The sequence below is a fragment of the Strix aluco genome, chromosome 3, assembly GCF_031877795.1.
Source record: "Strix aluco isolate bStrAlu1 chromosome 3, bStrAlu1.hap1, whole genome shotgun sequence".
NCBI lineage: Eukaryota > Metazoa > Chordata > Aves > Strigiformes > Strigidae > Strix > Strix aluco.
The window spans coordinates 77,402,135-77,422,743 of record NC_133933.1 but is presented as its reverse complement, the minus strand read 5'-3'; the positions used below and the strand labels follow the sequence as shown (position 1 = coordinate 77,422,743).

Genomic DNA, 20,609 nt, shown 5'->3' with positions numbered 1-20,609 from the left:
GAGCGGGAGGCGGGCGGCAGAGACGGGGCGGGAGAGCTCCCCGCCGCCGCCAGACAGCGACCGCCGGGACGCCACCCAAGGCGGCGCGCCCTCCGCGGGCGCGGGGGAGCTGCGGTGAGGAGGGGGTGGCGCCCGCGGGCCCGGCCGCCCCTGCCCGCCCGGGAGCCGTGCAGCCCCGCGGGAAGGCGCGCCGGGGCACACCCGTCCCCCGCCGCCACCGCGTCGCCTCTCCTCCCCTCACGCTGCCGGCGGCGGCGCTTGGCCGAGGTGCCCGAGCCCCGCACAAACGGCCGGCGCGGCCCATGCCTCAGCCGGCGCCCCCCGCCCCCTGAGGCCGCCGCTGCCGCCCCGTCCCGTCCCCCCCGCCGTCCATGGGCGCCGCTTGCGCTGCAGCGGGGCAGAGCAGGCGCCGGTGAGGAGCATGGCCAAGGGGCCCGAGCAAGAGGACGCCTTCCTGCACCTGCCGGCCGCGCAGGCAGTACCGGCCGCCGCGCGGGAGGACTGCTGCGCGGGCTTGCTAGGGCGAGGCGCGCTGCCCTACGCCCGGGAGGGGCTCTGCGCCGCGGCGGGCGCCGAGAGGCGGCTCCCGGAGCCGGCGCTGCCCGCCGGCATCAAGTCCGGTAAGAGGCGGAGTGCCGGCGGCGTCCCCTTTGCGGGCGGGGGGGGCAGGGACGGCCGCGCCCGAACCGTCGCTGCCGCTCGGGGACCGGCGGGGACGCGAGGTAAGGCGGGGACGGCTGCGCGGGCGCGGGGCGGCCGGGCCCGTCCCCTCGGGCAGCGGCCGGCGGGCGGGCGGTTAAACGGGTGCCCGCGGGGCCGCCGGGGCGCCGGGAGGAGGCGACATGCTGCCAGACCGTAACGAAGCCGCGGGGTTTCTCTTCTTGTTCCCCCGGCGCTCAGAAACACGCTTTCACAGCGAAGCGCTCTCCTCGGAAGAAGAGGATGCGGATAGTCGGGACGGCGCGCTGAAAGCCGCGGAGCAGAGCCCGTCTGCGAAGAAGAGCATCACGCAGATCATGAAGGACAAGAAGAAGCAGACGCAGCTCACCCTGCAATGGTAGGGCTCCGGCAGCCAGACCCCGCTTCCCGCCCCGGGGCCGCCGGCCCGGCCGCTCGGCGCGGGCACCCCGCGTCTTCCCCGGGCCGGCAGCCGCGGCAGGACCCAGCCGGTGTGTCCCCCAGGCCCGGAGGGACGCTTCTCTAAAAGCTGAGCCGGCAAGGAGGGTTACGTCTCCACGGGTCTTTCAGAAATATATGTCATTTGTGGGGTTGTGGGGTGTTTGGTTAGTTGGGTTTTTGTCGGATGAGCCTCGTCCACAAATAAGGACATCCACCCCCAAGCTTCTGTTTTTTTAAATTAGCGGAGGTTTATCCGTTAACAGAAATCTCTGTCGGATTCTCACAGTGTGTGGCCATTGATGAAGTGTATCGAAAAAATGTAGAAATGAAACATTACTTAAGAACTACATATATGAGGGGATGTTTTAGTTATCCTTTAAGTCTATGACTGTTAGATTTTCACTGTCTTATAATGCATTTTTTTACCTTATATTCTACCATCCATGGAAGCCCTAACTTTACTTCATTTTTTTCTGGGCAAAAATTAACCAATAAGAGGTCAAATTCTGCAGACATTAATTGATAAATGTTTCTGTTAAAGCACACTTGAAATTAGGGAGGAGTGCTGTTAATTAAATGGAAACTTAGTTACCAAATGCAGACTGTGAATCTAGATGTTTTTCCTTCTCACTGAAAAATGAGAGTAATCCTAATCACCCAGTTTCTTAGTCTAGTTTATGTCTGACTTCTGAGTGTAAATTGTAAGGATTTAAGTCTGGTGAGTCAGTGCAAAATTACTCAGTGTGCAGCATTTACTACACAGTATTTTCTTACAGATTTGTGTAATTTGAGAAATAAATTTATTACACATCATCCCAGGAGCAGCAAATAATGTAAACTGATAAAGAAAAGAAACAGGACAACAGTGAAATACCCAGCTGTTACCAAGAGTTCAGTTCAAGTGAAGACAGCCAATTTTTTTACTTCAGTTTTAAAAATTTTACTTTAATGACCATCACCAGGCACTTGTATTCTGTGTAAACTGATCGGGAAGCTACATAAAAATACACCCCCTTCAGAAAAAGTTCGTTGCTTTTCAGTATGATTTGGTCAAGAAACAGTTTCAGGTCCAGCGTGGAAATTAAAAATCAAAAGTAGGAAGAAAAGAAACATTAGTCCAGGTGTTAGAGATACAGTGGAACAGAAGATCTAAGTTCAAGTCCCTGATCTAGACAAAGGACAGACTTAAACCCAAGTCTTTCATAGTCTAGTTAGTGCTCTTATTTTCAGAGCAAGGCTGCTCTTAGGTGATGATCATTTAAATATTTATGTAAAGCAAAAAAGTCCAGACATTGAAAAAGACTCATTAAGAAAAGGGACATGGCCCCAGGTTTTCCATATTCTGCAACTAACCAAAGCACCAAGTGTGGAGTCAGTCTGTAGAGTCTGACTTGTTCAGGAGAAACTCATCTGTGTGATCTCATCTAATTCTTCAGTAAAATTAAAAAAAAAAAAAAAAGAGGACAGTACCAAAAACCAGAAAGAAAATAAAATTGGGAGACTTGGCATGTTGCTTCTTACTCTTGCAGTTTCTTTCTCTATACAGGCTGGAAGAAAACTACATTGTCTGTGAAGGAGTTTGTTTACCAAGATGCATCCTTTATGCACATTATTTAGACTTTTGCAGAAAAGAGAAGTTGGAACCTGCTTGCGCTGCAACTTTTGGGAAGGTAAAGAGTAAATGCCTTCATAATTTGTTAGATTACTTCTTTTGAAGAATCACAATTTAGTACACCTGTGTCAAAATTCCTCTCAAATTCACATGTTTTCTACTGCTAATGTACATGGAGTCAAACTAACTACACTGTTCCATATGAAGGGATTTCATGACATCAACTTTAGGAGAATAAAACTGAAATGCTCTTTGACTTATTGTTATTTCATACAGAAAAAGGCATTCTGTTCAAGACCTTTTTTTGTTGTTTTTTTTTGTCAAAAAGATGATGACATCAATAAGGTTCTTTCCACAATACCAGATCTGACATGGAAGACACTTTTAATTATACTAAAGGCAGTGTAAGGTGAGATGTGACACAAGAAGCAATACAAGAGGGGGAATAAAAATTAATAACACAAAGAGCTTCTGAATGAAAAATTGTTGATTCATCCTCTTTTCCACCCTCCCCTACAATTAATCCTGAAATCATTTAATGAAAGGGAGATGTAAACTCACCAGATTAAATCCTGAGTAGTTAGTGAAACAGGAAACCAAAAATGCTTCAAGGATCATCTTTTTTTAAACACTACTGATCTAGTCATTGTTCATACATAGCAAAATGCATTAATTTAATTAAATAATAATAATGGATTTAAAATCCAGTTCATAAAATGTTCACTTACTAATTTTTTCCTCTTGAATGAGATATACTGAGAAAGTGTACGTCTAATTTTCATTACACAGTTTCAGTATAAATGAGGAAGACAACAGCTTTCCATTTAAACATTGTTCTGACTGTAATCTATCTATTAGATGTATCTACTAGATCTACCTCTATTACTGAATTACTTTTTTACTTAATAAATCTTTTGTGTTAAGCATCTTTCTTTACAGGAAGAGTAGGATGTTTTTAGGGCACTAATCTCAATCTCAGGAGTCCAGTGACAGAATGTTTTGCTTGACTTGGATTAAATCACATAACCTGAGTTCTTTATGTGCAGCATAGAGCTAACAGAAACTTCCACAGGGTTTTGGTGAGCATAAATAAGTTTAAGACTGTCCAGCGCTTTGACAGTGTAGACACAGAAGTACCTGTGAGGAAACTATTTGCTTGCTTTAACCTTCAGATCACATTTTTCATGTCAAAAATTGATTTACTTTTAGTAGTTTGACTTTGAAAACAGAATAGCTAGAGGGCAGATCTTTCCTTGGTTCGGTTTAGATCTCTGAAGCAAAAGATGCAGCTGTACTTTAGGGACCTGAGTGAAACAGGATCCTGGTGAAGAAAACTAGATTTTAAATCACAAAAGTGAAAACAGAAAGGAAGAACAGGTGGGAAAGGTGGGAAGGAGTTTGTGGGTGGGAAGACAGGAGATATGCAGCAAGATGGACAAGGATAGAAGGACCCCTGCAGTGTAAAACATGTTTAATTGTTTATGTTGTGACATAAGCATCACAAATATTTACTCATGGACTACATTAGACCATATATTTACACTATGATTTTTCTAGAAGCATATTGCTAAGAAAGTATATCCGTGTTAGAAATTAATACAGTTATTTTCTCTTTAGACCATTCGCCAGAAATTCCCTCTCCTTACCACAAGGCGGCTTGGAACAAGGGGCCATTCAAAGTAAGGCTCAGTTATGTGTTTATCCTTTTAGAGAATACATTCGAGGAATGACATGTATTTTCCATGTCTCCATAATATATACTATTTGGCAGGGGGATTTATTCAGATGACAAGCTGCAAGTGATAACTTTCATGTACATGACGAAATTGATACAGAGTTTGAGTCTGAAAACATTACTTCAGGCATAATTTCTAAAGTTAAACTGATTAAGCTTCTAAAACTTGTCATTATATTTATAGAGCCATGCATTTGTTTCAAATATATCTCAAAATGTTATATATGAAAAAGGTTATATAATACATATATCTTTGTTACAGCTGCTCATCTTCCTATAAATAATGTGCAGTTTAACTGATTTTGTTTGCCTTTTGCAAACCTAACAAATTTCAATGTGTTCTAACCATAACAGTATGGAATCATTTAAAGACACTAGAAAAAAGCTTTGTCTTAAATTGAGAAGAAAGTGCAAGTCTGCTCTTTGTTGTGGGTAATTTATAAAAACTCTGAAAAGGACACAACCTATAGTGCAGTCATTTCATAAATAATGTATCTAATGTATTCAATTTGTATATTTGTATATTTGATCTGTGGAATATTAGGCTGTAGGAATAGATAACGGATAATTATATATCCCTGTGGTGAAATTTTTATTAGTTCTGTTTCTGGCATTATGCTTTTTGCCATGGTAAAGTTAGTGTAAAACTGTCGTGAGCAGTGGTAACAACATATTCCCTTACATCCACCCTCCCTCCCACGTCCCGATATCAAGACTGCTGAGGAAGGACTGATGAATTGTCCCCAGTCTGATTTTGCTTTTTAGTAGGGGAATGCTACCTCTTAAGGAAGTGGAAAAACATGTGGTGTATTGATATAAGGAATGTAGAGAAGTTGAAATAATGCTCTAGGGCATTGCTAGTGTCAAGCTATGAGCTAGGTAACTCTAGGAAACTTCCATCCCTATTTGGGGACTCACAAATACAGTAGTTCTCTGTATTGCCTGAAACCAAGACTGGCTCTGAGCTTTTCCGAGTGTTTTGCTTTAAACTGTTCTTTCAGCATTTATCAATACCTGGTTAAAAAAATATTTAAACCTAAATAGTGTGCCCATGCCATTCAACATAAAATAGGGCTAGTTAAATAATTTTGTTCTTTTAAAGTAACTCCAAAAACTTAATGGTTTTCAATCCCAAATCAAATTTAGGCCAGATCAATATATTTCTATTGATTTCAGAATAGGTTTTCCTAAAAATAAGACATTGCTACGAGGAGCAAATTAAGATAGATATTGTGTCCAGCTTTCTGTGTACACACAAAAATTAAACATTTATATTAATGCCTATATTTTAGTAGATGCATGCCCATAAATACGTGAGTAGCCCTAGGATTTTTCTCATGCTTAAAATTACAAATGTGTTTAGGTACTTACTGAATAAGATTCATGAAACTATCCTTGACTTACAGAAGACAGCGCAGAGTTGACGGTTTACTGAAAAAAAACCAAACCCCAGAATATTAGCAAAGAAACATTTTGCTGATGAATAAGAAACCCAGAATACTGGTAGTAACAGAAGAAACTCAAACATTCTGTTTGTTTGGAAAAACGCTTTATTTTGAACAACTTAGCCTTGAAAGACAAAGTTACTCTTGTCTTTCAGTAATTTATAAGCAAAGCTCTAAACAAAAGGAGACTGAAAGGAAAAAAATTGCAAGACTGGTTTTCCTAAGTGCTTTGCAAAATAGTAGGAATGTCTGAAAGATGCATTGTTTACTTTTATAATTTTGAGGGGTTGTTTCATGTTGCTATGCTTGGTTTTATTCCTGCCTTAGTAATATAAGAAATAGCCAGTTGATTCCACCTTAGTTTTGCTGAAGAATGCACTGGAGATGCATTTTAGGTTTTGTTGCATTATAAACGAATGTGGGGAAGAATTTAAATTCCAAATTTTTACATACATCCTATTTCTTGAGTATGCTCAAGTATTTATTTTAAATAATCATTAGTAAAAATAAAATCCAAAGAAAATAAAGCCTAAATAGAATATTTTTCCTTTTTTAACACAGGAAAACATAGTTTCTGTCACAGTCTTACAAATTTATAGTTCATTGACTTTTTTCAGGAGAGAGTACACAGTCTGCATTGAATAGAGGAAAACTGGAACTGAAGTTCATCTGGTTTTTTTTGTAGATGACCTATAGATGCCCAATAGAGGGTTTTTGAAGATAGTTACTATTAGAAAGGTTATTTATAGAATAGAGAGATTTCACGTACTGTCTGCTGTGGTGAAGTTCAGCTGTGGTTACAGGCATAATCTGATGTAGATTTAGCTTTGCAGATGGACATTTGCTGCTGGCGTTGTGTTTAAGATTTTAGGAGATCTGGCATTCACAATCTGTGCAGGAATATTTGACAACCTACTAATTCATCAATGCCTTGGTTAAGTCTTAGGTTCATAACTCAACATATTTGGAGAACCACTTTCAAATTGTAATGAATGAGATAATACAAGGGGAAAAGTCTCCCAAATGCTCATTATATTTTTGTTCTGACATATCCAACGAATTGATAAACAAGATCCAATCAGGATCCAAACTTCCAAAACATATCACGTGTCTGCATAATTTAAAGCACAGTAAGTCAACCTCTATTAAGTAAAGGAGTATGTTTCAAATCTAGTTTTTGACATGGGAATCTAGCTACAAAATTAATTGTGTTGGGACATGTGTCACTATTTTCCCCCTTTTTCTAAAGCATTTAACAGTATTATCACAGAAATACCTCATGGCCAGCATTTCTTTGACAGATCCCATATTCATATTGACCTTGGTGGCATTATGTGCCATATTTTCATACGGATTAACTGTTCTTGGACAATCTCGTCAAAGGGATGAGGCATTAGCAGGTTTTGTTTGAACATCTGGCATTTGTTTCTCCTTATTTTTTTTCCATCAGAGTTTTCTTCAGAGACTTTTCCTCTGCAATTCTCATTTCCAAAGATGCATTTACATTGTTCTTGCTGTGCAAAAAAGGACCTTACAAAAGGCGCAAGTTACAGTATTTCCAGTTCAGAGACTGAATACAGCAGCAAGTAGTCATAGAGAAGTGGCAGTATAAATAATGATCTCTGACTGTCTATTTATCTATCTCTGATGTTGTGGACCATATTCCCCTCAGAACCACAGACTCACCAAGAAACAAATTTATTTTGGCTTTCACCAGGTGGCAGTTAGTCACACAAATACAATTTACAGAAGTATTTCTATTAAATTAATAAGCAAATTAAGGGGCTGTTCATCAGTTTCAGTAAATGCCTAGTTACCCTCTGCTTTTATGTCAGCACGGACTCTAAATGTTGTAAACTGTTTCTGTGCTAAAACAAAGCTGGATTACTGGGACTGGTAAGAAACACTTCTTACTAGCAATTAAATCGTGTTTTATTAAGCATGGTAGTGTAGTGACATTGTTTTGTTTCTGTTGTTGCTATCATTATTTCAATATAATGTTAGTAGGAGCAGTAATAGTGCTAACTATTCCTGGTAGTGATATTTCATATAGCAGCATTGCCTAGGAGCTCTGATCATTGTCCAGGTCTCTACTGAGCCAGATGCTGCAAAAACATGAAAGGGAAAACACATTTCCTCTCCAGTGGAGTAATTTTTCTTATATTGCAAAGAAAAGCTAACTCCCCAGGAATAAAGCATCTTACTGGACACTGCATGCATCCATGGTAACCTGTTGATAGAGCCTGGCTGTGGCCAGAAGAAAGCAAAGAAAATCAGTTTGGTTTTCCATCATCTTCAAGGTGACAGAAATTGGTTTTCTCCCACACCAAAACAAGGCCAAGCTCTTTCTAGAATTCTCATGAGCATGAATTGGATTTAAAAAAGAACTCCTGCTCTAAGGTGTGGGATACAGGTGCCGTTCTAAGGTGTGAGATACACAACTGTGAGTTCCTTCTCTGATTCCAAGCAGCATTTGTCATCTCCAGTTCTGGGCAAAGGAGAATTAAAAATGGATCTAATAAGTCCTAGAACTTCAAGTCAGAGTCTCTCTCTCTCTGTGTTTACATTCAACAATCCATTTGTACAAAAGTGTCAATACTAAAACACTCATTTAAACATTTGACCAAGAAGGTACAACACATTGGACACAATTTTGTTAACAAAGTTCATTCATCTCTCATGCCCGTGATAATCACTCTAGACTGCTGAATGTAGGGGAAGTTTTCTCTATTCCTGCTAAGCAGAAGACCCAGCACAATGAATACTGCAAACTGCTCTCTTAGATGAGTATTTCGTAGGCAACAGTTGTCTGTGCAGCAGGTTCTGAATCCACCTTTTTGCATAGGCAATGTTGAACATACTGTGGTCACTGCTAGAATTCAGTTATAAACTTCACGATACATGAATTACCTGGAGCAGCTATTCAGGAGAACGTACATACTACTGAGACCATACACACAGAAGACTGTTTGAGCTCAAGTTACAATTTAATTTCTTTGTAGACTTTGATCAATGATGAATCTTAGCTTTTATCCATCATGTCTGAAAACTATTATCTTATTTATTAGGAGTGATTTAGTGGGTTAATAAAACTGATATGGCAGCTGGCCCTGTGATAACAAGTTATTGCAAGTCCCTGAACAGCTTAAGCCTATCATTTCCTTATCAGCTATCATTTGTGTCAGTGTATGCTAAAATCAGGGCTACTAGTTGCATAGGAACATATGTTACAACAAGCCACTGAAATTAAAAGAGGAAAGCAGTGCAGCTTGTTTTTTAAAAAGTTTGTTACAAAAACTGAGAATAAGTTCCTTATGATGACAGGTTTCATTTTATTAATTATACAATAGAAATAGTAAAATACATATATACTGTATATACACATAGAAATATGCACATAAAGAGGCAGAAAGAAGGTACTTGAAGTTGTAGGTTAAAGATGCTATCAGTGTGTCTGGGATGGGTATACTACTCTCAACAGGGAGCCTAAAATAAGCTATTCAGTTAATGACTTTGGCCTGTAAGAGAATAAAAATCTTCATACCTTATTACTCTGTGAAGTATGCCAGACAGAGCTTGGAAAATACAGATTATAGTTTTTTAATTGCTTCTGTGTCATGACTGGAAAGCTGTATTTTTTAGTACTAAAAATTCAACTACATAAATTGTTGAAGGAAATCAGAATGATAACTGCTATGCCTTTAATACACACAGAATAGGTACAGAAAATATCTATTCTCCACATAACAATATGTCACAATGGTAAATTCTGATATCTCAGGGCATTCCAGAGCAGGAACAAGTATGTTGCCTACCACTGGAAGCCTGAGAATACAAATCATGCAGCAGTTCCTGGTTCTAGCCCAAATATGTTAATATTGAATTAGATATCGAATAATCTAGATATTGAATCCTAAATTCATAAAGAAGTAATGCTTTTCCTTGCCTCTGGCCCACTCCAACTTTAGCAGGGGGGAATTCCAAATTTGTGGTGGAAATATAAAATTTTATTTTTAGAATTGAAAAAATGGCATGTGATTGAAACTGGGAGATTTAGGGTGTTGGAATGAGATGTAGGCAACTGCTTGCTTACATGGCCAATGACAAATGTGCAGATAACATTGTTAAAGAAGCAATCACAGCTCTATTTTGTTTTTCATCCTGTTCAATGCACAAACTTCGCAATGTCAAGACTAAGTAAATGCTGTTATTTCGAAGAATCCATACATGTATATTTTCAATACCTCTTGTGTCACATCTAAAATTACTTTATTTTCATGAAAGAAGAAAAAATGTTCATGCCTTTAGCATTTGTGTAAGAACTCTGTCAAATATTAGGAATTTCCAGATCTAGGTCTTTGGCCCAAGTCTGTCTCTTTAATAGTCCTAAACCAAAAGTAGCGATTGAAAACCTTCAGGACTTTAACTCACAACACAGGTGACACATAGGTTCACTGTATGTGGACCGGAGGACAGCAGTCTGGCATTATGACATTGAATGAAAGGTCCCATTGGTATCCTAAACCACCTTGAGGTCTCACTTTGCTTTGATCAGCCAACCCTGACTTTAACAGATAAAAGGGGAACTGTTATGAGCAGATTGTCTGATGCCTGAACTTCTGAGTATTAGCAGGTATTTAAAAATGGTCAGTTCACCACATCACCATCCTTCAGAAAAATGCACTTAGGGGGCAAGAAAACTAACAGTAAAGAAATAGGGGAGAAACTTTTGTCCTTCCTATGGATTGTCAGGTGCCACTGTGATCTAGTGGTAGTATGTAGACTCATCAGTTTCAGGCAAACAGTAAAAGCTGTGATGTTTAACAGCAGCCACTTTCTGTCATGTCACTTGGCTGTAAAATCCTGAATGCACACAACAGACTGTCCAGAAAGAGAATGACTATTTCAGCTGAGATTTTCAAAGCTACCTAGGCTAAGCAAATATATCACCCTAATGAACATCTTCTTAAATATCATTTGTATCTAATGCCTTTAGTCAGCTTTGTAAATATAAAGCATTTTAAGGTTTTGTTCTTATCTGTGACTGTCCCATACAAGAACAAACAGTAAGATTGTGATTTTTTTTTAATGGGCATCACCAGGAACAGCAGAGATGAGCAGAAAACTTGTTTATGTGTTCTATGAACTATTTACTGGGAGCTTTGTGTCTTGAGAGTGCATTTCTTCAAGCTTTTGAGAAGTTTCGGTGACATTAATGCAATGCGTTGCAAAGTGTTACCTCTGTGTTAGGCTTGGTTTACACACAATGTACTTGAACTACAAGTGTTACTTCGAAGCAGTTCAGTTAAAGCAGCTGTCACATGGTGTTTTCAAGCTAATTTTAGTAAAAACCAAATGAACCTGAGTATACTGCCCATAACATTCTTAGACAAATTCAGTTTGACACAATCAGTTTTTAAATCTATTGAGTGGAATTTATAAGACAGGTCCTATCACCTTGGTCCTATCAAGCAAACTTTGCTATGATTGGTAAAGAAAGAGCTGTCCCCAGCTTGCTCTCCTGCCCTTCTCCTGAAGGTCACTTCTGTAGCAAAATCAGTGGGAAGCAGTAAGTAACCACTGCATAACCAGTTTTCTTATCACCAACCCACCCTCTTTAGTGTCTTCGGTTAAGATGTTGGGTTCAGCAGTGCAGAGCCTGAGCAATAGGCACATGTCTCCTTCTTCCAGCTCTATTTGGGAGCAGTAATCTCCAGGGGAGCAGCAAGGGAGACAAATGTGGATGAGAACTGCTTAAGTGGCTGAATAATTCAAAGTTGGTCAGTCTACAACCTCAGAGAAGAATGAATGGATGAGCATTTTCAGTCATAGGAGGCTGAACACTAGTTTATAGGGTACACTGGGGAGTTATTTTCAACTGAGAAGTGCTCTGTGGGACTGTCTAAATATAACAGTGGTAAGACTGATAAAATAATCCTGGTAGATCAAACCCAGCACACTTTCAAAGAATGAAGTAAAATGAAAGAGAATACACATTAGGGAAAAGAGATGTAATGTTTCTAGGAGATCTGCTGTTCCAGCTACATTGTTGTAAGAGAGAAAGTGTTTTAAATTTAAAGAATATCCTATCCTTGAATTTTGGATCAAATCATGACAATACTGTTTTCTCTGAGACCAGATTTTGTTTGATGTCAGTGAAAGAAATTGGTAGACACTGTTAAGAAAAATTTTCAGAAAGCATTGAAAATCCGTTTGACAGTTTGCTTCTCTTGACACATCACTCATAAACACTCCTCTTTTTTTCCCACAGGTATCACTATTATGGAATTGGCATTAAAGAAAGCAGTGCATACTACCACTCTGTGTATTCTGGAAAAGGCTTAACCAGGTACAATAACATAACTTCTGAGACTTAGTCAGTGAAGGTCTAACCTGAACCTTCCCTTAGGACACTAATTTTTGTTGATACCAGAACTAGTATTGCTGCATATGTCTGGTATTCCTAGATTTAAGTAGCGGTTTGCTTCCTAAAGACATTGATTTTGTTTTAAGAGGTTGATCTAGATCTTTTGCTGGTGTCTTCCATCATGGCCCCACTGCAGTCAGCGCAGGGCTGCATCAACCTCTAACAGCAGAGGATTTGTTCAAGTTCTTGTGAGGCAGCAAAACGCCATTTCCAGAATACTTGTCTCATTCTGTTTGCTTGCGTGTCACTCTCTGAGTTTTTTCCCCAGGACAGCTTCCCATTATGAAACGTCTGGAGAATGGTGTGAAGCTGGCACCTGTGGGCAGGAGGGAGGGGTCAGCATAGATTAATATTTACAGGTCCTTTGACTGGCTAATATCAGTTTAAACCTAACCCAGGAAGCTCTAATTATATTTATTTAAGGGACAGCTAGCAGGATCAATACGTTACGATAGCTGCCTGTTGGTTTGCCAAAGATTAATAGTTCGTAAAACAAATGTCTCTGTTCACATATGGCTTGAATGACGGCTTTCATTGTCTACAGCAGTATACCTTTATAAGTAGGGACTCTGAGAAAGGAAAGGAATAAATCAATTCATCATCACACATAGAAAATTCAGTTGCTGGCAGATTTAGGTAATAACCAAAGAGACTTTTTCCAAACAATAGGACAAGTGTAAAAATTGATGGTAATGTTGCCAATGATGCTTAAAAGGAGGGATCTCTCCACTGCAGGGCTTACTTATGGTATAACAGACTGGAATAGACCATTTCCTTGTCCAGTATTTATCCAGAGCTGTGGAAATGTTGCTAGTACACAGCGAGATGAGGTTCTTTCATAATACAGAATTGTCTTGAACATATTGCTCATTTATTTAATTAACTAAAAGACAGTTATTTAAGGGAATATAATCAATCTTAGTCCTCAGCTTTATGTCAGCCAGTGCCCTTTTCATGTAAAGCTCTGTCCTTGGACAGTCTAGCAGCAATGATTGCAAAGAAAGTGGAGGTTCTGCAAAATTCCCCCCAGCTGGATTTCTGACAATAATCACTCATATAAAGATGGCATAGATACTCTCCAAGTTTTTCAGGAGTGCTCACTAGATTCACTAGTTAGGAACCTTTTCTTTGTGTTAGGACTTGTGCTCTCATGTACGAGATGTTGAATTTTCAGGGTCCAGCAGTCAAATTGCCTCCCTAGCTGATTTAGAATAGAAGCTTAAATGCTCATTTTGCACAGTCTGGGCCATCACTGTGGTTGGATTTGTCTGTGTGAAGAGACTGATGCAGTAGCTTGGAGTTGACAACAAACTTCTGGGTAAGGAAAGAGTCAGGCAGTGTAGGGATTCAAAATTGAGAGTGAATCTATCAGTTGCTGGCTGCTGCATATAATGATCCATCATAAAATCTGTCATTTGTCTGTTTTCTGTTCTGGTAGGTGAGCTATAAAAATGGTTCCTGAATCAAGCTTGGGAAATAGGCAGGGAAAATATATGTGTTGATAATGGGATCAGATCACACCATGTCCATGCACAAATATAGGCATATGGAGGCCTTTAGCACAAGGCATGTTAGATGGCAGCTTGTCAAAAGATTAGAAGGGGCAATGGGCCTCAGTTTAGTTGCCTAAATACAACATGCCATTTCAAACTTAATTTGTTTCGTGTATTAATATTTACATAATTGAGCTAAGTACAGTAGTCCTTAAATGCAGGGTTGCAGATGCCCAAATCCTTAAATTTCACTGTTAATTTGACCTCCTGGTTCCGTTAAATATCAAGTCTTGGACTGTAAAAGGAGCATACCTAACATCAGAAATTGTTACTTTCAACAGCACTGTGTGAAGGGTAGCTTTAGCTAGCAATTAAGGCACTGGAGGAGCAATGCTAGCAGATGCTGCCTCATGTTTTTGCTGTACATTCTGTGTTCATTTTGCTGCACAATCTGTGTTCATTTTGCTGCGCATGTGGAAATCCGCAGTCCATAGCAAATACATCCAGCTATGAAGCTAATTGGCTCCACGTTGTAATCAACTGCCTTCTTTCATACCCATTTATGAACAACCAAGGGAACTCTGTAGGTAACATACGCTGGATCATCCGCTCAGCCTCTGGTTTTCTCTTCTGCCAGCAGAGCATCTCAACAGCATGAAACCACAATATTGCTGCTAATAATTGTAAGACTTCATGTTGCCCACAGTATCTTATCAGTTGGCAGCTAGCAGAACAGGAAATAACAATAATCAATCAACATTTATCATTATACTGATCCATTAGAATCTCTATCGTTACACATTCTCTAGTTTAGTAGTTATAATTTAAAACACATGCTTTCTAATTTCTGCACTGAAGAGTTGCCTGAGAGTCCAGCGACTTCACTGGGAATCTCTCAGTTGGACTCTTTAATAGGACATTCACTATACTGCAACACATTTTTGCCAGTTAATGAATCTTTGATCTCAGAAATGCATTTCACCTGCATCAGAATAACACTGTGGTGAAAAAGAATGGAAAATCACTATGATTTCTTCATTTTCTTGAGAAGTGTAAATTCTAAATATATTTTTTCTACTCTGAATTTACTCAGCTGTATCAAAAACTTTATGTATTTCCTGGTAAATAGCCTATGGACTTGCACCTATGCTGCCCTTTTGCTATTTGTGAAGTTGCAAAGATCCAAAGAAAAAACTGAAACTGGGTTTTATACTTTACTGTTTGGTCAGTGATCTGAATCTTCATGTTTTAGAAGACATCAGTAGGTTTCCTGATATCCTCAGGTACTTGCAAACCAATGGAAGAAGTTAAGAAAAACGCATGATTTTTATTATAATTACATTTGGGGAAATGTGATACTTTTTCTAAATGATTTATTTTTTATATGTGTATATATATACAAACTCTAAAAATGTTCTGCTTATAAAAAAATAATAAAATGTGTTTATTTTCAAAGGTTCTCTGGAAGCAAGTTAAAGAATGAGGTAAGTGCTGTTTCCTTTCACTTCTGTTATTCAAATATTATGTGACCTGTGGTTTTATTTACATTCACTTCCTTGAAAATTGCAACAATATTTTTCATTAAAGATTAGACTGCATAACCTTTTTTCAGGAAGCTGAGTATTTGCTCCTCTAAATATTCAAAGGAAAATAAGACTGGAAGACAGCTTCTGGGGTTCCTGTTCCAATCCAGTTCCCCATAACCACAGAGGTTCATAATAGACCCTCTTAAGCAAAGGATCAAGCTCTAGCTTAATTTTTTGCATCCATTACTTTTGCAGGAGGGCTTTTTGAAAATCTCATTTGTCTGATGGAAGCCAAAAGATTTTTTTTTTAATAAACTGAATTTTATACCTCCTGGTCAGGATTGTCTTTCTCCATTTTTTGCTCCTCATGACATTTTCCTGTGATATGTCTTTTTGCTGCTTTTGCTTGCTAGATGGAACAAGCAGCAGCTTTTATTCACTTCTGATCAGCCTTATAGCCTTTCACTGTACTTGTTCAGATTTGAATATCTTTATAGAAAAAAAATCATACAGCCTTGTAAATGGCATGTCTCCAATGTCTGTTGGAAATATCCCTTATGATGAACCCTAGAGCTGTGTTTACTTTTTTGTTGGTGGTGGTTTTTTCCCACAAGTAGCCTACATTTTCACTACTGTATACTATGGCTATAGTCAGTGTCATTCTGGTCATATTTATACTAGAAGATTATGGATTATTGTATATTAAGGGTTAAGGATTGCTCCCAGAATTTTTCTTTGACACTGAGTTCAACTGGCATGGAATAGCCTGCATCCATATTATTAAACTCCTGAACCTACAAAACAACATACGCTCATCTCAGCCACATTGCCACAGAGAAGAGTCCCTAGCATGCAGTAACTGTTGAAGCACGGCTGGGAATTTTTTGGGAGACTACTAATTGGCATGGGAGAAAAGAATGCCAGGGGCCATTCTGTTCTAGTATTGCCTGGGAATGTTTCCTGACACCACTTAATTTACTAGGCTAAATATACCCTCTGTGATCAACCGATACACAGCAAGTCTCTCCTTTTTCATTTCTAGATAAGCAACTCCTAGCTGATAGCAGAAATTCTTATTGGTTCTTGAGAGTGTAGCTTTGCTCTATTGATTTTCATCCCCTCTATTGCCATTATCTCAAAGCCATCCAGATCTTTCTACGTGACCTCTTGGTCTTCCTCTTTACTGATGATTTCATTAGCTTATGTCAGCCAATTTCATCTATTAAATGTTCAATGAGATCAGCCCCAAGTCTGATCTTTGAGAATCTTCACTTCAATCCCTTTTCAACCCAGTAGTTTCCCTGTCAACACAACCTGTTAGCATTTCAGCTCGAGTCAGTTTCTTAAACATTTTACATTCCTGTACTAATCCTATTGTCACTAGCATAACTAATAATTTCCTATGGTGACACCATGTTAAGTATTATAGTGAGGTTCAGATAGATTAGATCTGCTGCATGTTAGATAATCAGCTATCTTATCAAAAAAAGGTAGTGCGAAGCCATGGCATATCCCAAACATATTCATCAGCACTACTACAGCATTCATTCTTTCAGAGTTTTGGGATGAAAAATGGCATAAATGAATACACATTTACTTCCATCTCTGTTGTGGCATTCCCAGTCTGTTTGGGAATTGACAGTCCCATAAACCTTGTCTTGTTTCTGCCTCAAAGTTCAATACCTTTGTCCTCCCAGAAAAAGAATCACAGAGAAGTCAGTGGAAATAAGTGAGGGAGTATGAGTTTTGGATTGTCTAGCTTTGTGTTGTCTGAAATTATTCAGGCAACTCTTAAAAACATGTCTTTTATGGTCAAAACTGAATTTTAACAACTTCAGTGTGTTGAAAATTGGGCATCATACTTTCCATTAAAGTGAACAGGTGATATATCCTTATTCATTTGCTCAAAAGTACATGCAATTAGGTATTCCAGAAAGATTTACAATGATTGCATAAGGTGTAATTCTCAGAAGGAACATAAAGACATTGAAAAGATGTTAAAGCACTGATTGTCTAAATATACTGAGTAAATGGCATTTGAATGAACACTTATTGAGTGCCAGGGACACTGTTTACTTCTGGTATGTTTTATCACATTTTCTAGTATTCTCTCTGTAGGGGAGATATCAGCAAATTCTTTTATCTAAACCAGTTAGTGCTCCATTACAGTCTGTATGGTTAATTAGGCAGATAATATTACTGTCATTATCTTAATGTTAAATGGCCATTAGAAACAGATGGCATTAAATTGAAAGGGCAAGTGGCAGTGGGTTAAAATATTAAGCCTAGAACTGAAGCACAGTCATATAAGTCCATTAGCAAGGTAAAAACCATTGCAGATTATCTTCTCTTAAAACCTCCCACCACCATCACTGCCTTCTTTTAAATGAACTAATCCCTTTTAATCAGAGCTTTTAATATATTTTGTGGGTAATTGCATAATAAAATCATTAGGATTACTCTTGTTATTAAAAAAAGCAAACCTCCTGGTACTGATAGGCAATTATAACACTGCAAAAGTATTGACATGAATTAGTACTAATGTTTCTAATTTTCTACAATTTCTTTGACTTAGAGCTTTATATGTATTTGAATAGTAGGTAGCACAGGCAAAGTGTGTTTACAGAATGTATGCTTTCATTCCTTGCTGTCTGTTTCAGCAGACATATCACCCTATAAAAATAGAGCTATATATATGGTGGATGTCAGCTATAGTTTTCTGAATTCAGTATTTAAGAGAATTTCACTTGAAACTGGCCTCCAATCCATGAATCAATATTTATGGGAAAGTATTCCCCTTTGCACACTTCTACACTAAATGTTACACTATATACCCACTATTCCCACTTCAGTGAAATCTGACTGTATGCAAAGGAGTAGGAAAAGGCCACTTCAAGTACCGTTCAAAAGCCTCGTGCATGGTCATAAATTCCATCCATTAGTACAAAGGGAATCTGCACAGAAGTAAATGGGTTTACTGCAGGAATATGCAGAAGGCCTGCTCAAGGCTCTGTAGACTGCCTTGATGTAAGGACTGGGTGGGCTATAATGGAACAAAGGGTTTCAGCCAAATAGTCTTCTCTAGGTTTGAAATCAATCCTATAAGAGTAAGTACAATTCAGTCAGTAAGGACAGAATCATAGTACAGATTTTATTGCTTCTCTTGAGGATGAGGGTTTCATCTTAATTATATAATTTGAGAGCTTAATAAGCGTAATGTGGTGAGCATTATAAATATCAGCATAGTAACACTATATCACTACAGAATGTTACTGTTCAACTTTACTGAGAAGTAGACTAAATCACATTTTGTGAGAGTATTAGGTTAGGAATCTAAACAAGGGTTGATTTACCATATATTGCTTCACGGTCATTATCCACACATACAAGACTGCTTGTTGTTTCATCCTTCAATCCCATCTCTCTAAAGGCTATCATCTAATAATTATTCAATTATCTTTTCTCACTCTGTAACTAGTACAAGATGTGTCTACGATATTTTAGATGTCACAAGCTAAAGATGCTCAAGAAGTGAACTCTTTAAGAACTGAAAGAAACTCTCAGATCAGCAGAATGTAGCATAGTTCAGGAGAAATTGATCTTGTCTCCAGGTCAGCATTGACTGTGCCTCAGAAAAGTAAATGGAGAACAATAAACATCTGGGAATATCATTCTTACTGAGATACAAAACTGGGACTTCCTGTGAAGTCTGCCACAATCAGAGAGAGCTATATAACATATACTTAGTTCAGAAGTGTCCATAGACCCTACATACCATTGCATCCGTAACACCGTAAAATATTATCAAACTTTATGATAAACTAAAATAATGGTTACCATAGTAAACCAGCAGAAATCACTATTGCTGTGCTCTCAGGGCAGGAAGAGAGCAGGGGAGAACAATATCTCCAGATCCTTGCACTAGAAAGCTACATAATAAATTAAATTTAGGGTCTCCCTGAGGATATCACAGTCCATACTGTAGAGGAGAGTAGTATTCCACTTTAGTTTTTAAACATAGATTAAATCCAAAGCTTGTAGAATTCCATGAAGTAATGTGGCTCAAAGGCTGCATCACTGAAAAATGTATTTGGTGAAGTTTAGATCTATGCATATATTTAATTACCTTCTTGAGCTGGAATCCAGATCTGGATAAGCATCAATATTTTGGAAGGATTATCAGAATGTAAATATTCTGGAACTTTAAGAGACTCAAATATACTTGTATGTGAGAGATAATATACAAGTTTGGCACAAATTGTTTGTTTGAGTTGAATCTATATTAACTATTTCAATGTTCCTGATTTTTCTCTTCTGTTTCAGGGTGGTTTCACTCGTAAATATTCTCTGAGTTCTAAAACTGGAACTCTCCTCCCAGAGTTTCCAAGTGCTCAACACCTTTTGCTTCAAGGGTGCATTTCTAAAGACAAGGTAATATGTGAGCTACTTCTCTTCTGACTTACAGATCAAAAATTGCCACAGAATGTTTCTTCATATCTTAGCCTTTGAGGTATTGACATGAAAGAGCCAGAAATGTCCATAATCAAACAGAGGTGACTGATTTATAGAGGGGGCAAACCTTTACTAACACCGATTAACTGGCTTTCCACTGGAAAGGTGGTTGAATTATTTACCTATTAACTGACCTAGTATTTTACAAACTGATGGTATGTAAGACGGGGAGAGCAAAACAAACAAATAACTAAGAGTTGTATTCATTCCAAATGCCTTTGGATTTAAGGTAAATTTTGTTCTGATTAGATCAGAACAAATAATTCACAACAAATAATTAGATGAACTTTACTCTTTTTCATTAACTGTTTGAAAAGAGACTGTGAAAATTTGAGGTGTTTTTTTTTTTAAATTAGTAAAATCATATTCCTCAAATCAATATTCAGTATTACTCATCCTAAATGTAACTGTTCAGTTAGAAGTATTGCTGGTTTTGTGTCTTTGACTCCTTGCCTGTGTGTTACATGTATGTTGTTTCTGGTCATGTTACAGGCTTACTTCCCTGAATTGTGCTAGAAATATTTTGATACACATTGTGAACTCTCCAATTTAACCTCCAGTACAGGTCATGATGGAGGCTGTCTTGAGATATGTTGCTTTAAAGCTTTTTGTTTTATGAGCCTTCCCTCTTACGTTTGTTCTATGAAAGTAGTGAAGCCTATGATTCCTGTTGTGAGAAGCTAAACAAAAGGAGTCATCTATAGTACAGAGATCTTAGCTGAAAATCTTACAGTTCCTAA

At 38.6% G+C, this 20,609-nt stretch overlaps 1 protein-coding gene across 1 annotated transcript in view; it reads left to right on the top strand.

The window, feature by feature from the left end:
* Positions 1-421: 421 nt before the first annotated feature.
* Positions 422-20,609, top strand: part of RFX6 (regulatory factor X6) — a 36,579-nt gene continuing 16,391 nt past the window's right edge. Inside the window, exons 1-7 of the mRNA XM_074820737.1 lie at positions 422-620; positions 901-1,057; positions 2,666-2,789; positions 4,349-4,410; positions 12,183-12,260; positions 15,288-15,315; positions 19,681-19,788. Coding sequence (XP_074676838.1) covers positions 422-620; positions 901-1,057; positions 2,666-2,789; positions 4,349-4,410; positions 12,183-12,260; positions 15,288-15,315; positions 19,681-19,788 — 756 coding nt within the window. The remainder of the gene's footprint in view (positions 621-900; positions 1,058-2,665; positions 2,790-4,348; positions 4,411-12,182; positions 12,261-15,287; positions 15,316-19,680; positions 19,789-20,609) is intronic.